The sequence below is a fragment of the Cornus florida genome, unplaced genomic scaffold, assembly GCF_030987335.1.
Source record: "Cornus florida cultivar Cherokee Brave unplaced genomic scaffold, ASM3098733v1 CherokeeBrave_3.0.0_Hap2_Chr11, whole genome shotgun sequence".
Classification (NCBI taxonomy): Eukaryota; Viridiplantae; Streptophyta; class Magnoliopsida; order Cornales; family Cornaceae; genus Cornus; species Cornus florida.
Window position 1 is genome coordinate 112,150,044 of NW_026775581.1, and position 16,926 is coordinate 112,166,969.

Here is a 16,926-nt window from a genome sequence, read left to right on the forward strand (position 1 = left end):
AGCTTGAATGTGAGATGGGCGGGATTCTTTTTCTGGAGTTTTGTTTGTCCTTTTAGGAAGGAGTTGAGATTGAATATTGTCATGTTCGGTGGTCTAGAGACCGTTCTTCTTTCGGGCTTCGGAGTCTTGCGCAGTAGTGTAGAGTGGACTGATGTCCGTTGAGAGTTGGATGTAGGGCCTAGTTGGTCTCGTGTTCTAATGTCGTGAGTAATGAGTTCCCTCATAGGGTGGTGAGTATTGTGTTTTTGTGGTAGTGGTGTGCGATTGCCTGGTGACGTCCGGTGTCAAAGGCAATAATGTTGGTGAGTTCATGGTTTTGGGGTTTTGCGAGGTGTTCTCGGGAAGGCGTGTGGTTGTGGGTCTCCTCCTTGAAGGAGGGTAGATTTCGAGGACAAAATCTTTTAAGGAGGGTAGATTGTGGTGGTTGTACTTTATTTATATATGTATAATTTTGTGGTAAAAAAATTAGAAGGAAAATAAAGAAAAAGTTAATTAAAAGTGATGGGACCCACATACACCTTTAGTCATCAAAATGACAAGGGTCACTTTACAGACCTCATTTTCCTCTTTTTTTCCCCTCATGTCAGTTTGCTCTCTCTCATTATTCTCCCATTTTTCTTTTTCTATACAAACTTCAGTTTTTGATTAATCTCTAACCACTTGAAATTTTTGGGTGCCGTTTGCGGCAAAACGGAGAGCTCGTTGAGATCTACAAATCAATGTAAACAATTTCGGTTTTTGGTCACTCTAAGAATTTCAAAAATTTGGACCAATTTGGGGCTTTTTCTACAATTAAGAGGTAGGGGTGTTCTAATTCATGTTTTCTTTGATCTTTTGTGAGTTTTCCCCTTTAATTTGATTCTAAGCATGTTTGATTTTAGCAATTTTGCCTATATTGTTGTGGTTGTATGTAATTAAAGTGATGGATGTATTATATGTGTTAATTGAACTAATGATTATAATTATATACTTGGTGGTGAAGATACATTCTGAGTATTGACATTTTAGGTGCCCTATGATTTTTAATTGTTATGAAAAGTGATGTTGAAATTATGAAAATAAATGTTAGGATTTCCCTTAATAATGTGATCATGATGTAGACGGAATGTATGAGATTTATTGTAAATTTTTCTTGAGAAATTGCCATGATGTTAGATATATGATGCGTATCTCTATGTGTGTTATGTGTAAATAATATATGTGTGTATGATTTGTTTATTGGATATAAAAAGCATGCTTTTGTGATTATGTCCTTATTTAATATGTGCAATTGTATAAATTTTGTTGACTGAAAGTATGCTATAAATTCATGAGAAAATTCTTCTTTAGTATGGAATGTTGTTAAGGTTTGATGATGTGAAAATTATAGTAAATTGTGAAGCATGAAGCATTCATGCATCCATTGGGAAAGAAAAAGGGGAAAAATATTTTTTTTAAAAACCAATGAAATTGTTTTGGGGAAAAGTTTTTGAAAAGTGTTTGTGAAAACCCGGACGCCTAGAAGGAGCTTAGTGGTCCGTGGTGTTAGTGTGGTTTAGAGAGGGGACTAGGGAGAGACCCTAGTGCGGTTGAGCTAACCAGGCCGGATGCGACGCCTTGGAGGTGCCTTGTGGTCGTGGATGGTTAGCCAATCCCCCTTTCGTGATAACTTGGAGGTGCCTTGGGTCGGATTACACTAACGGTTTGGAAGTTGAAACGGTATGGTTTCGGAAACGGGGAGTGACATTGCATGGCAAGGCACATCATTGGCATACGTGATGCATTTGGTAATTGGTTGAGATATGTATGTTTGTTAATGATGCAGTGGTTTTACTTGACTCTCGAGATATAATCTCGTTCTTTTGCTTTCTATTCTCTATGTGGATTGACGGGGTCATAAGAGGTGTGTCTTAGACACTTTCTACTGAGCGTTTAGCTCACCTCATCATTTTAACATTTTTTAGGTCACGAAAAGGAAGTGGCAGACAGCATTCCTCCACAGGTTTTGACGGGTTAGTGGACTGTTTTGACATATTTTATGGCTATGATCCCATCATTATCATTATTATTATTATTATTATTATTATTATTATTATGTATCGACATAGGAAAGGACGGTAATACCCTTAGTTAATATCGGGTTCGGATAAGGACCGGGTTAGTGATTCGAACCCTCGGGTTCGGGTCATTACAGCTTTGATTGAAATTGTCATGAAAAATCAAATAAATCAATTATGCTCATTTCTTGAAAATAATAATTAAATTTTAACCAATAAAATGCTCGAAACAAAAGTCCATCCTAATTGTGTAAGAACAGTCTAGATTGGTTTAATTTATAATTCCATTTATCTTCATGAAGTTGAGCATTGAGGAATTGTGACAATTCTAATACATTCCTATGGTTTTGAATAAAATATTACAAACCACTACCATTGGTACTAAATAGTAAATACCACCAGTATGAAATACAAAACAAACAACTAACATCAAGAGCAAAAAGAAGAAAGCAGCAACAAAATGCACCCTTCGGTTCCCAACCTCCTTTTCACTTGGAGGCACATCAATCTTGCTAACCACTCGGCTTTCCATTTCTTCACTCTCCATCTCTTGCCTACTTGAATTGCTTGAACCATTATTGTTCTCCAACACATTCATTTCAAGTGATGACAATTCAGGTTCCTCTTCCTCCAATGCAGCAATTGTGTTCACACTTCTGTTGTCTTCACAACTCTGGCCACTTTTTCGCTCATCATCCGATGCTCCTCTCACCGATTCTGGGGAATCTTGAAACGTTGATGGCGCGGTTTGAATTGAGTCATTAAAAGAAACTCTCCTTTTGCGCGGCAAGCTAGGTGTCTCTGGAGTTTGCGTCGCGTTGTCACCTTTAGTCTTTAGCATTGATGTTTTCTCAGGAACCATTGACGTGGAAAACCTGCGAATTAGGCCTTTTCTGCTAGGAGGGGACCTGCCTTGTGTCGGTGCAGCACTTGTATCATACCGGCTTCTCCCCCATCTCTTTATGTATTGAATTAGACCATACTTCTTATGAACACTTGTTTGGTTAGTGGAAGAGCTATCAATTGTAGTAGTGGTGATTTTGTCGCTCTCAGAAGTGAATGCATTGGATGAAATGCTGTCAAAATTATAATCAAAACTTAGCTTGCTGGTTTTCTCGTGTGAATCACTGCTTGAGATGCTTTGTCGCGGGGTTTTGTAGTCTTGAACTTCAAGCCTCAAGCAAGTGTTGAGCCAGCGTTGGTACACTAGTTCTTCCACCATCTCAAATCTGTTCTTCTGTAGTCTTTCCGCTTGTTTTCTGAGATTTTCATTAACAAGCCTCAAGCTGCTTAACTCCTCCTCCATCTTCACAAGAATTTTTCTCTTCAATTCCATATTAAAAAATAAATAAATAAATTAGCATAGCAATAACTGTATGCAAACATAAGTACATACATAAATATGTCATTAGTGAAAGCTGTGAAATGTTATGTACCTCAGTCATATTGGAAAGTGCAGTGATTTTGGCTTGAGCAGCAGCCAACATAACTGACAATTCCCTCTTCTCTAACTGAAGCTCTTTGTTCCTTCTCTTCTTCCGAACAATTTCCAACTCTACATCTTTCATGCTCTCGAGCTTCTTCTCAACCTTGGCATCTACAATCTTTGTTGTTTCCTCCATGTGAAACCCATTTACTTGTTCTTGGAGCATCACCAACTGCCCCTTCATCTGGTCTGCATCGACACGCTTCTTTGCCTGCATTTCTAATATCATCTTCTTTGCAATCTCAACCTGCTTTTCAGCCAACTTGTTCTGTTTGATTTCTTCATAAAGCTTCTTTCTCTCAGCCTGTAACGCAATTATGGTGGCGGTGAGCATGTCAATCTCTGCCGTCTTGGCCTTCAAATGCTTCTGCAGCTCAGCCATGTGCAATTGATGTTCTTTCAAACCATTTAGTTCAACCAATTTCACTTCGAGACTCACTCTCCTCTGCTCCATTTCGCTTTTCACTTTCTTCGACATCTCTATTTCGCTAACATTGTTCCTCTTCTTTTTATGTATTGGAAACTCGAATTCTATGTAGTCATCGTTTTCGTGTTCATTTGGTTTCAAATCAGATTTGATTATTTTAACCTCTTCTTTCTCCTTTGGCTCAACCTGCAATTTCTTCTTCTTCTTAGAGCCTTCAAACTCGTCTCTCTCTTCTTCTTCTTCTTCTTCTTCTTCAATTTCTTCTTGTAGGAAGGCAGAGTCATTCTCTGAGTCCACAGAAACCAAAGCAAAGTAAGCAAAGACTGGCAAAACTGGAATATGAAAAAGAAATCAAATTCTAACACAAACATAATTCTAACTAAGTTAAAGTAGTACAAAAAGCAAGGATGAAAATTTACTAGTGTAGTACTTTTGATTGATGAGTTTGGCTTTCTTGATCGATCAACGTTAATCCGAGCAACTGCAAAAGCTGCAACTGAAGCTAAAACTAGAAAGCTGACCCTGAATGCTACCATGTAGTAAGCAATTTCAGTAGATAGAAAAGCTTGAAGCTCAACATAGACATGGCCACTTAAAGCTTTGGAAGTCTTTGTTATTTCACCATCACAAATATTCATTCTTATCAAGTCCATGAAATTCTGAGATATTTCATAGTCAAAAAATCTCATCAACAAGTAGTGGTTGATCTTTGTTCGGCTACATGACAATGATAGAAATCAATTTCACTGGAAGAACATTACCTGTGAACCAAAATAATACTGTTGCACCAGAATATCTTAGCAGAACCTTAACCCGACTCAAATAGTTGACCTATGTTTTTTTTTTTTTAAAAAAAAAATTAGGCTCCACACCTTGATTGAATGGTTAAAAATTCAGTCTGTGTAGGTTCATTAAGTAGTGAGTCGAGCTCAATTATAAATTATGAGTTTAATTAATTAAATTAGCTTAGCTTGAGTGATGTTACACTGTAGTTGAATTAATTCCTAAAGCTAATTAATATTTTTTGAAAAAAATCATATTACCGATTAGTTAGAAGAATAACAAAATAATACAATATCAAAAAATTAAAATGATATTTTTTTTATGGGTTATTGAAATTAGTTTACTTGCAAATACACCAAAGTCAAGTTTAAATTACACCAGACTGGAGCCGAAAAAAGAAATGGTATTTAAAAAAAAAAAAATGACAATTTGTACATCTCACGAATTATTAGGTTTAAAGTACTTCATAAATTTTCTTATTTTTGTTTGTAGTTATTATTTATATATTCAACTATTTATGAATTTAAACTTGATTAATAAGCATCTGTAAAACAATCTATAAAACATGAATCATATTCTAAATGTTCATGTGACATATTGCAGAGCTAAGTTTATCTCCCTTTTAAATTAGGATTCTCTCCGTTCTGATATGTACATCAATGCACAATCTTCACCTTCTGCATACAACAAAGAGAATCAGAAGGGGATAATGAAATCACCATTTTCCTCTCCAGAGAAGAAGATAAAGTACAATAAATTACATGTATCATAGAGTCAGAAAATTATCTGTATCACATAGGACATCTTTCCCATGCCTTCCAATGGTTGTCAAAAGTTGCAGTTTCTTCTTATATGCCCTCCAATGGCGTTTCTCTGTCATCATTTTGGTTTCTTGTCAAGACCTACGGCACCATTGTCTGCTGCCGCAGCAGCTGCCAATTCCATCAGTCTCTCATAATCAATCTCAGTCGACTTGTACTTCACCTTCATCCCACCTTCAGTCCATGACTTTATACAAAAGAGAGCTTGTGTGCTCTGATGGGGCATGGAGAACCGTTGCTTCTCAATCTCATCGCCTTTGCTGCAAAAGATCTCTTCGGGTGCCACTGAAGTTGCCTGTACAGCTAAGAAATCCCGAGCCATAACAGATAGCCGTGGATAGCGTGAGCTGTTCACCTTCCACCATTCGAAAACATCCGTCGGAATTGGGGCTGGGGCTTCTGATAAATACTGGGTAAGCTCATCAGTAGCGGAATTTATGCTTGCCCGACGTTTCTTACGAGCAATTTCCTCTGCAAAAGAAACACTTCCTCCATCTTCCAATTCTTGAGCACCATAGCCACTGGTCATAGACTGGAAATGGCTGGTAGAATAATTTCTCATGAAATGTGTTCTTGCTTCCTCTAAATAGTTATCCAAGTTGAGACTCTCAGGAATGAGTTCAACTTTTATCCGGGGATCAAGAATTGCAGTCATATATGTGAATACGTTGCAAACCTGTTCATTATAATTTCGAGCCTTTGCGGCCATATTTTCAGCATCTTTCTTGAGCCAATCTGGGCTCTGCCGGGAGTCTCTGTAAGTAGCAATCATATCAGAAATGTGATCCATGAAGAAGAGAACAAGCCCAATGGTCGGCACTTTGTTTGTGCAAATGTTGTTCGTGGTTTTATAGAAGGGTTCAAAAAAATTATGCATTATATTGACGCAATTCTTCTCTACAGAGCCTAATAGCATCCTATTCCCTATCACCTCCTCGTACTTCCTGATCACAGTCTCCATGGATTTTGGAGCCTGCATGGTTTAAAAAAAAAAAAAAAAAAAAAAACTATTTAGTTTAGTTCAAAAGGGAAATCTCATAAGAAATTCAACCCAGACAGAAGTAAATATTATCAACGCATCCTCACACACACACAATCAAAGTTGCACATTTATTACCCCACAAGAAACTATGCACAACAGAAATTCAATAACTATCTCCCCACTGAAATGAGATGAGCCATGAGCCTGAGGGACAAATGGGAACTGCTAATGACTAAAATCTAATAAGCTCCGACTCTTGAACGACCATCCTGTAAAAAACTTTAAATAACAATTCCATTGCAATCAAACTGAATGTTTAACTAATTGAAGCGAAAAACTCAACTGTTACAATGGGAGATAACAAAATACCAGCCAGTTGATTCTGATGACATTCAACTAATAATGATGACTACCTGATTCTTTGTCTTCCAAGAAAATTAGATCATTAAAACGGAGTTTAGAACTTAACTCCTTTCTTTTTCCATTTCACTTCTAATGTTTGTGATTAATGGAAGTTGGAAGGTGGTCAGATGATACCTCATCATATGATTGTACAAGGAAGGGCAGGTTATAGAAAAGAAAGAAGAAAGAAGAAAAAAGAATGATAAATTTTTTTTAAAAAAAAAAATTTATTGATTGGATCAGGAATCCAATTTTGGATTCGGAATGGATAAAAGATCTTCCTATGTTATACTATTCAATTCTTGACAACGAATTGATTTGATAGCTTAGATATTGTTTATTCGTGATATTGACCCGATTCATTATGATCGGGAGGTAATGCATCCATTGAATTTACGGGCCAAAGATTTTTCATCTCTATGGGATTAAATCCCGAGTTATTGCGAAGTAAAAAAAAACGATGAGATTTATTAATTATACATTAAAAAGAAAACAAAAATCAATTTGAGGTCAATTTTTCGTTTTCTTTTAGGTTTCTTATAAAAATCAAATTTGATATGATCTATTGTAACTTGGTAAGTAGTTTAAAATGTGGCATTGAACTACATCTATCAAGGAGAAGGATGCAAAAAAAAATTATGGCCAATGAAAACAGAGGAGTACATACAAATTTAACTCTACTCAACAAAAACAATGTTTTGAAATTTAATTAAAATTAATCCTTTCAACCAAAATTTAGGGGTCATTGGTAGAAGCTTAAGCTCTCAGAACAAGGGTTCAAGTCCTGAGCAAATAATGCCAAGGTAAGGGTTGTATCCAAACTGCCCTCCCAGCACCCCCAATTGAGGGGGACCACGCTGGTTAATGACCCTATGACCCTTTCAACCACCCTCTACCCACCAGATCTCACTTTTGTATCAAACAATTATTTAAAAAATTTAAGCTTTTATTATTTTGTTTAATGGAAAAAGCCAAAAACTGAAACCACCTATATATCAAAATAAGGTCTAAATTTGACTTTCAAAGCTTGTTGGATGATTACACTTTCTTTTTTTTTATATCTAGAATAATAAGCAACATAAATACACAAAATTAAGGAACTGGATTTGTGAAAATCAAGGAAAAATTAACAAAACAGTCTATTAGTCATGAACTTGCAAGGGACAAAGGGCAAGTACCTTACGCGCAACATCAAGCATCTGGTAAGTGCCACTCCACCGAGCTGAAGCATCAAGAGGAAATTTCCAACTACCTTCTTGATAAGCTGTTGAAAATTGAATAAAAGCCTCTGAGATTTCCAAGGACGAATTCATCTCCAGCACAAACTCCCTAATCTTAGAGATCACTGGTTTTGTAGCTCCTAATCCATCATTGATGATCGAGTTTAAAGTACGGGCAGCACAGGGAACATAGCAGAACGGCCCCACTTTTTGACTATCAATATCCTCTTTCAATGAATGGCAGGCATGTACGGCATTTGGACTGTTATCATGAGTGCAGGAGAGGACTCTGCTCTCAATATTGTACAACTTGAGGACTTTAAGTAGAGAATAATAGATCTCAGGACCCCCACAAGGGCTAGGTATGTGACAAATATCTAGAAGAACCCTCTGGAAGGACCAGTTTTCATCAATCCACTGGCATGTGATGCTCATATATATTATCTGTTCATAGGAAGTCCAGAAATTGAGCGTAATTGAGACTTTCGAAGAAACCTGATCCAAAATTGTCCTTACGTCCTCCCTCATACTCCTGAAAACTTCAAGTAGTACTGCTCGGTACTTCTCCCCTGGCCAGAGTTGTACTGAAGGATTGAGGAATTTGAAGGAGTTCCCCAGCCACTTTCCCTCCAAGGTAGAAGGAGGGAGAGCCGCTAGAATGACCCACTTGATAATCAACCAGTTTAAATGGTCAAGATCGACCTGAGGTGTTTGAGCTTGAGAATTGCATTTCTTAACTACAGTGCTGGGTCGGGGAGCATGATTCGTGGCAGCGGCATCCCCTGATTTATCATATCCTGGATGGCGATTACTAAGGTGCCTCCCTAAATTGCCTACACCAGAAAAGAAAAATTAATTAATAAAAAATTAGAAGAGAAATGGAATACTTTTAGCCAATCTTGGTTTAAAACTAATCAACTTTTGGATACATCTCAAACTCATGTGAGCTTGAGCAACCTGATCACATCTTCTACAGAGGTCCCCCCAGTTCCTTTCTGGAAATAAAACCACAGACCCATAATTTGATTACAATGGATCCTGGATTTGAAATTTTATTACCCTACGTTTCTCAAGAGTTGGATCAATTCCATGGGAGAAATGGGGAAAATCGAAGTCATGAAATAGAAGGAAGTGCAGAGAAATTACCAGTAGCAGTTGCAATGGAGTAGTTCTGCCCACAAAACTTGCATCTCCGACTCTTCCCATCAGAAGCTGTTTCAAAAAACTTGAGATAAACTGATGTCATTGTCTTCTTTCTTGGTTTTGGTGTCGTAACAGCATTTCCCTTCTCTGAAGAACCCAATCCAGTATCTATTGGGTCAATACCAGTAATGAGTGTCATATCCATCACAGATTTGGGTTCCATATCTACTCCAAGTAAAAACAAAGAAAGTAGAATCAAAGATTCGTGCACAATACAGTGTAGTGCTAACATGAAAATCTAAATCTTCCAGGTGTAAAAAGCCCAATATGCAAAACGGGGGAAAGAAAAATAATAAGAAGCAAACTAGAGTATACTGTCTGCACATTCATCACCATCACCCTTGCCTTTACATCATACAGTTGGGAGATTCACTATTCAATATCTAATCAATTGCAAAGTCTTCGTCTTTTCTTCTCCTAACACCATTTGTGGAAATTATTTTGATACTCTTTAACAGTAACAGCAGTGCAATGAGTTAATCTTGTTTACATAAACTAGCATCCAAAAAGCAAGCAGCATCCCTACTTCCATAAAAGGTCATTTTATTTGGTTAAATCATATCAAAACGAGCTTGCACCTTGGAGGATTTATCAAATTATATGAGTTTATGGAAGAATATAGCTAATGGCCAATCACTATGAGAAAGGGATAAAGAAAAGAAAGAAGATAACCCGTATCAACCATACAAAACCATTTTAAGCTTTTCACACCCTTAAAATCAATAATTTCAGGGTCCATCAGCTTCTCCTACCTAGTATGAAGAACGAATTACCAAACCTACCATCCGTATAGAGTCCTCACCCATTTCTCTGAGCAGAACTAGTTGCAATCTCCATTTAGCACATCTCAACAAAAATAATATTAAAACAGACGAACCATGGCCAAATACTCAAAAGTTGAATTAAACCCGTTTCCTTTGTAATCGCCCTTCATAATTTATTATGATTTCACAAATTTTTACTAACATAGATAACTTATGACCTCTATCAATGTATAAAAGAAAACGAACAAAAAACATATATATGAAATTGAAAATATCAACAACGCATTATTCATACTAAATGCAAAAGTAATTTTATAACCTATATATAAAAGTGAAGAATAAATGGAAGAAATTTAAGGCTCATAAAGTATTATAATCTTAGGGAGAATAGAGAACTTATTTTTTCATAGGATTAGGGACTGCAAGATAAAAAAATGTATTAAGATAGATGAAATTAGGAAGTTTTTTAAAAACAAATAGCACTTCTATTATGGTTGTGATAGTGTGATGATGATGATGTTGTGTCTTGATTAACAAAATTGTTTAATAAGATAATAACAACTAAGAGAATATTTGATAAGTGGTGCAAAAGAATTTAAGTACCTATACATATAAAAAAGGGGAACATACAAAATTGTACTAATTACTGTGGAATTAAATTAGTGAATCATATTATGAAACTTTGTGAGTGTTTGAACAATGACTACAATGAGAAACTGAAATGCAAAAAAATAATTTTGGATTTATGCCCAGGAAGTCAAAGATGGAGGCAATTTACTTATATTGAGGAGGCTGATGGGATGCTATAGAGAGAAAGAAAGATCTTCGTATGACTTTTAATAATTTAGAAAAATACCTAAATACAGTACTTGAACTTGGAGATCTAATATGGAGGGTTTTAGAAGAAAAGACTCTCAAAGGGATATATTTATGTAATAAAGAACATGTATGATGAAAGTATAACTATAGTTAGAACGAGTGAGGAGGAAACAAGTGAATTTTCAATTATTGTACACTTACATCAAGGGTCAATATTAAGCTCATATCTTTTTGCCTTAGTTATGGATGTTGATAAGACACATCCAGGATGAGATTCCATGGTGTATTTTATTTGCTGATATTATTTGATTGATGAACCTAGAAAAGGGATAAGTGCAAAATTAGAGGTTTGGAGATAAGCTCTAGAATTAAAAAGATCTAAAATTAGTGGGAATAAAATTGAATATATGGACTGTTACTTTAGTAAACCTAGAAATACAAATAGGAGATAGTGAAAATTGAGGGTCAAGAGATACCAAAAAATAAACATTTCACTATTTAGGATTAATTATTCACAATGGAGGAGAAACTCAAAACAATGATAATCACAAAATCAGGGCAGAATATGTTAAAATAGAGTGTGTCTGAATATTGTATGATCAGCAGATCCCTCTAAGATAGAAAGGAAATTCTATAAAACAATTATTAAACCAAATCTTCTTTATGGGACAAAATGTTGGGTAGCTAAGAAACAACATATGCGTAAACTGAGCATGGTGAAAATGAATGTTGAGATGGATGTGCAACAGGATATAAAATGATAGAACTAGAAATGAACATATTCATGAGATGGTAGAACTATTACCTATTGGAGATAGAACGAGAAAAATCAATTAAGATGTTTTGGACATGTGAAAAAAGACCAGTAAGAGTGACATGATCCACAATGAGGGTAATGCTAGATATCATAAAATTGGCTTGACTAAGATTACGGCTTTAAAGCAGAACGGTGAGATAGATTTCATTTAGCTAACCATAAAGTTAGGGAATGGCTTTGTGAGTTGAGTTTCAAGACAGCTATACCAGGAAATGCAAAAAGACTAGAACCTTGCATTTGAGTAATAATTTTTGACATCAACCAAATGCCTATCATATCATAAAGTATGAAGTATGAAAACTGAACCTACCAAAAATAACACTTTAGTATGTCAGGAAATGCAAAAAAGAGTAATTCAAAGGGATCTTTACATTCTTCATATCTTGTTTTTAAAATACTTAATGATTCTTGTTATCAAGATCCTGTCCACATTTATTACACCACCACAAATGCACACAAACACATTCATAAATTAAAATTTGATTCAAGTAATCTCTTCCATCCTCCTAGCATTTTATTCCTCAACAATTTTAATGAAGTTCTTTAATACTTCTCGGAACAGTCATTATCTACCAATATAGTTTCTATGTTGTTAGTGAAGATGGGCAAACTAAGATTATTTCTCCAAGAATATCTTTGCTAGAAACTACAATAAATTGGCCCCTTCTCCCTCTCGCCAATGGTTTGCTATTACATTTTCAAAACCATCTTACCACTATAATTAAGGGTAGTAAATATCCCGAGGACCAAGGTCCTTAATGAAGCATGACCGTCAAGGTGAGCAACACAATATAGGCCCGTTTGGAATTGCTATTGGACAGACTAAAAGCACTAATTTGAAAATTCTCTATAAACTTTGTTTGTTAATAAATAAAAAATAAAAATAAAATTTTAAAAAATAGAAAAAGAGTACCTTTTACTGGTAGAAATTCTGGCTTAGTAGTGCTTTTAGCCAAAGCAGAAATTTGGAACACTTTTTGCAAGTACAGGTAAAAAAATATATCAAAAGAGGTTTTTTATGGAAAAATAATATTTATAAAAAGTACTTTACATACTGCATCACCAAACACTAATCGATCTTTTAGAAACAGCACTTTTTGAAGCTCTACAAAAATAAAGTGCTTATTAGAAACTACAGTACCGCAAAAGGGGCACATATTATCAAACCATGACAGCCTCAATTAAGTAAAGGTCAAGTATCAATCTTGAGGCTATCACAATTTAATTTTTCGACATAACTAATGCGGAAGCCGTATTAGGGGAGAAAATATTGAAAAAAAATAGAATAAAAATCAAGACATTCTGTTTGGGAGAAGATATTAGGTTCAAGTAGTAGCAATGGCAACACTAACTGGAATAGGCCACAAACTAGCAGATGTGATATCAGCATATCAGATTGAAATTACTAATATCCTTCAGGAAAAAGCTACATAAAACTACAACCAGTACAAGAATAACAATGAAGAGAGGTTTATCCTATGCAAAAGATTGGAGCTTCTTACAGTTAGAGCACTTTTTTATTATTATTACTATTTTTTTTGTGATAAATATTACAGTTGGAGCAAGTGAGCAACTAAGAATGACAACATAGGGAAAAAGTATCAAACAGAAGAATTTGAGGGCCAAAACATTCTCCTCAAATCTCTCCAAAAATTAAGTTGCTTCAAGTACGATCAATATATGCAAAATCTACGACCAAGCACTAAATCAAAAGAAGTATCGAGTCAAATGAATATTAAAAGGAATGAAGATACATGCATGCCAATACCTTTTAAGCTTTTAAATGCATTATTAACACTCCATTCCATTAGGTTCCCAGCTTTTCCGCTGACTGATCCTGTCTGATTAAAAGGATAATGAGATAAAAACACCTCATAACAACTAAAATTTCCAGCAAAACAAAAAGAACAAGAAAATTAGAATCTGTCTTCATATATTTAACCATTAAAAGTTTGTTTAAGATATAGACGGATCGATAACATTATATAAAATAACCCACTTAAACAATACAACAACATCAATTACCATATAAATATGGGATCCAAAGCTGATTATAGGAAATGAAGAACATTCAATACTAGAATTACTCAGAAGTTGTTAAGACATGAAATATTTGATTGAGTGAGAAACAAGCCAGTCTCTGTGGAGTAAAAATTTAGTATTGTCACTTAAAATATGGGATTCTTCTTCCTCTATGTTGCATTGCTATGTTCTATTTAGTATTTCTGGCGGAAACACTTTAATACATTCAAGCAATGACAGTAATCGCTCCCTTCTTTCGATAGGTCAATTTGGTGTTATTATATTATTTTGTAATGCCAATCAGAAGAACTATTAGAATTGATCATGAGATGTCCAATATATTTGCCAATAGGTGTGAAACATTCCAGATATCAAATTTACTAAAGGGCTTCAAATAAGCTTGTAGCATTTTCCAACTTGATAAGTTTATGGAGTGGGCATAAGCTCTCAGCACAAAAGGCAAGCCAAATATGAAACATATCAATTATTATTACAGAACCATTAGAGTTCTCTCCAGATTCACCTTCAAAAATGAGTAGCACCATCAAAGTCAACTCTTTACAATATCTTCATTCAACAAAAAACATTGCAATAACCATACAAATTGGCATGATTGAGCCAAATAACACCCGACAAATTCATGTGACCTACACATACAAACATGAACACATTATTGTAAGTGAGGACTAGAAATAGGTAATCTTAATTGACTCCCATGTCAAAATAGGTCAGTATATGGTCAAATGTAAGAGAATTCATGAGCACAATTGAATATATGTGAATCCAGGCAGTTTATGTAAGATGTACATTCATAATTTTAGCTCATTTCTGAGCGTGTGGTGGAGTTTCAAACCCACCATTTAATTAGATGTTTCACGCATCTCCAAAGTCAATTTGATTGAAAAATGAACAGCTATACAAGCAACAAGCACGCATTTGATCAACCAAAAAATCGATATATAACTCTAATTGATATGTAAGAGACAGACAGAAATTAAGAAACTTGATATTTAGCACACATAATTAACATGTTAGGGATATCTAACAAAACGATAAGCCTAAAAAAGATGGTTTTGGAGAAAATTATTGAGTATGCGAAATCAAAATAATAAACTTCACATCAAGTTTAAATCGATCCCGTCTCATACCAATTCTTACAACTTGATGCATAAGGTGTTGAAGGTTATGAAAGCAATTTAGAGTAGCACCGTGAGTGCATTAATTTTTTTTGAAATCGCTAATTTTTAAGAACTTATATCTGCATAAAGGCCTTGTGTAAAAAAATGGCAGAGCTTCTCTTTGGTTTGAGCATAGCCTGCTTTGTCCATCAAAACAACAGTTCATCAAATCTATAAGTAAATACGAGTATTAAGTCCATTTACAGCAGCACAACAAAAACATTCTAATTCTTGGATTGCAATATAAATTTTCAAGTGGCTTTCTTCACTGAACTTGTGACAAACATCCATACAGTTGTTAACATTTTGCTCAGATCACTTGATTAAAAAAAGGGCACTGAGCTATCATTTGAACAGGCACTCAGTATGACACATATATATATGTATCTATAGAGAGAGTGGTTGAAAGAGAAATTGTGAATTTACCCCAAAATTCATGAGAAGTGAGAGTTGGAGAGACTGACACCAGAACAGATCGTCCTCCGTTGAAGTCTCAGTCCCTTACACAAACAATCTGTGAAAATTGAAACAAAGAAAATGATAATTAGAGCTGAATTTAATATCAGAATGTGAATTTTAGTTTCTTTGCATAACGGAGATTATCACTCACCATGAGAACATTCGAACTCCTCCGTCTCTGAAGAAGCTCTGTCTTCCAAAGACGTCACTGAACAAAGGAGGAAAGAGAGTTGAGAGAGAAAGAGGGAGATCGAAGCGGGAGAGAGGTTGGAGACGCCGGATCGGAGCCGGATCTGAGCCGAGCGAAGAGAGAGAAAATCGAGGAGCGAGAAAGATGGAGGGACGCTGTCTTAGCAGAGCCGCGACGCCTCTAGATCGATTTATGTGTTTTTTTCTCTCTCTAGACTCCGTGTGAGTGACGCCTGTTCTGTTCGACGGCTTAAACAACGCCTTGGCATATTGTCTGTCACGCCGGTATATTATCTATAGAAAGAGAGAGAGAGAGAGAGAGAGAGAGAGAAGTGGTCTGGCTCGGCTAGTGAGTGTGTGTAACAACTCGAGCGGGTGGCTCGGGACGAGTTTAGCGGACTCAGCCCTCCGGTGCGAAAGACTCAGCCGATTTTAAGAAGCTTTGTTTTGAATTCTCTTTCCCATGTCGAGCCCAATGGCCCGCCAGCTCAGTTTCAATTCGCTCGAACCATTTTGAAGTGTGTGGCTCTCAACTCTCTCAAGTCAAAGACTCAAAAAAACGTTCATAAACAAATTTTTTTAAAAAAATTTTCTTTATTTTTGTCAGTTTCTAATTCTTTCAAAATTCAGACTATTTCTTACGTATTAAACATATTTTTTTATAAATTAAATGTATTAAGCAAATCTAAGGATAAATTAAATATTGTTCTCGGAAGTCTTCTTAAAGAAATAAAATAAAACAGATATTTAACACTTTTAAAATAGCTTGTAAAAGTTAAATTAAAAGTATTGAAAAATTAATTACAAGTTTGAAGTTGTGACTCAAATTTTTTTTTTCCGCTTGAGTTGCAACTAGGGTCTATGAAAAAAAAATATATATATTGACCCATTTTGTCTTGCAGATTGTGGATTAAATCGTATTAGAATCGATAATTTTAATCTGTATCAATTTATCCTCAAATTTAAACCGATATTCTTATATTAGAGAATCCAAAGTTCCTTGGACCAAACCGATAATGGTTTATTTGTTTTATGATTAAGTGTAAAAAAAAAACCCCTGATATATAGGGTTAATGCATAAATAATCCCTACTTTTTGAAAATGTGCATTTCAGTTCATAAAATTCAAAAAATGTGGAAATAAACCCCTCTAACCACTTTTTTGTCAAAATTGACATAAAATAAATTCAAAACCCAATTTTGCCCTTGGGTTAAGTGCAAAAAAAACCCCTCTACTATCGACTTAGTGCAAAAGTGGTATAAAATCCCTATATACTATTACTTGGGTGCAATTACCCCCCTGTTCATGCTAAAACCCC

General features: G+C 35.3%; 2 protein-coding genes across 11 annotated transcripts; both read right to left on the minus strand.

Annotated features, from left to right (window-relative positions):
• Positions 1-2,302: 2,302 nt before the first annotated feature.
• LOC132285758 (protein CHUP1, chloroplastic-like) lies at positions 2,303-4,760 on the minus strand. Of its 2 annotated transcripts, none has more exons than XM_059787962.1 (3): positions 4,380-4,760; positions 3,473-4,236; positions 2,303-3,360 (listed from the first exon to the last, which is right to left on the minus strand). In XM_059787962.1, the coding sequence occupies exons 1-3, from the start codon at positions 4,636-4,638 to the stop codon at positions 2,365-2,367; spliced, it is 2,019 nt and encodes a 672-aa protein (XP_059643945.1). In that variant the 5' UTR covers positions 4,639-4,760; the 3' UTR covers positions 2,303-2,364. The 2 variants fall into 2 exon arrangements, with proteins under 2 accessions (XP_059643945.1, XP_059643946.1); XM_059787963.1 differs by having other exon boundaries at positions 4,369-4,491.
• Positions 4,761-5,286: 526 nt separating this feature from the next.
• On the minus strand, positions 5,287-16,080 carry LOC132285757 (zinc finger BED domain-containing protein DAYSLEEPER). Of its 9 annotated transcripts, XR_009472603.1 has the most exons (8): positions 15,571-16,079; positions 15,387-15,474; positions 14,306-14,429; positions 13,529-13,597; positions 9,304-9,525; positions 8,116-8,990; positions 5,494-6,526; positions 5,287-5,409 (listed from the first exon to the last, which is right to left on the minus strand). XR_009472603.1 is itself a non-coding variant. In XM_059787958.1 (7 exons), the coding sequence occupies exons 3-7, from the start codon at positions 14,325-14,327 to the stop codon at positions 5,612-5,614; spliced, it is 2,046 nt and encodes a 681-aa protein (XP_059643941.1). In that variant the 5' UTR covers positions 14,328-14,429; positions 15,387-15,474; positions 15,571-16,080; the 3' UTR covers positions 5,287-5,611. The 9 variants fall into 9 exon arrangements, 8 of the variants coding, with proteins under 8 accessions (XP_059643941.1, XP_059643936.1, XP_059643939.1 ...); XM_059787958.1 differs by having other exon boundaries at positions 5,287-6,526; positions 9,304-9,468; positions 15,571-16,080; XM_059787953.1 differs by having other exon boundaries at positions 5,287-6,526.
• Positions 16,081-16,926: the final 846 nt, after the last annotated feature.

What these genes read in the sequence shown, in the direction of transcription:
- LOC132285757 (XM_059787953.1), bottom strand. Translation starts at nt 14,327, where the DNA reads ATGGTGCTACTCATTTTTGAAG. An exon ending in GGTGCTACTCATTTTTGAAG is followed by an intron (nt 13,598 to 14,305) that starts GTGAATCTGGAG and finishes TTAATCAGACAG; the next exon opens with GATCAGTCAGCGGAAAAGCT. An exon ending in TGCATTTAAAAGCTTAAAAG is followed by an intron (nt 9,526 to 13,528) that starts GTATTGGCATGC and finishes TACTTGGAGTAG; the next exon opens with ATATGGAACCCAAATCTGTG.
- LOC132285758 (XM_059787962.1), bottom strand. Translation starts at nt 4,638, where the DNA reads ATGAGATTTTTTGACTATGAAATATCTCAGAATTTCATGGACTTGATA. An exon ending in GCCAAACTCATCAATCAAAA is followed by an intron (nt 4,237 to 4,379) that starts GTACTACACTAG and finishes CTGTGGACTCAG; the next exon opens with AGAATGACTCTGCCTTCCTA. An exon ending in CACTTTCCAATATGACTGAG is followed by an intron (nt 3,361 to 3,472) that starts GTACATAACATT and finishes ATGGAATTGAAG; the next exon opens with AGAAAAATTCTTGTGAAGAT.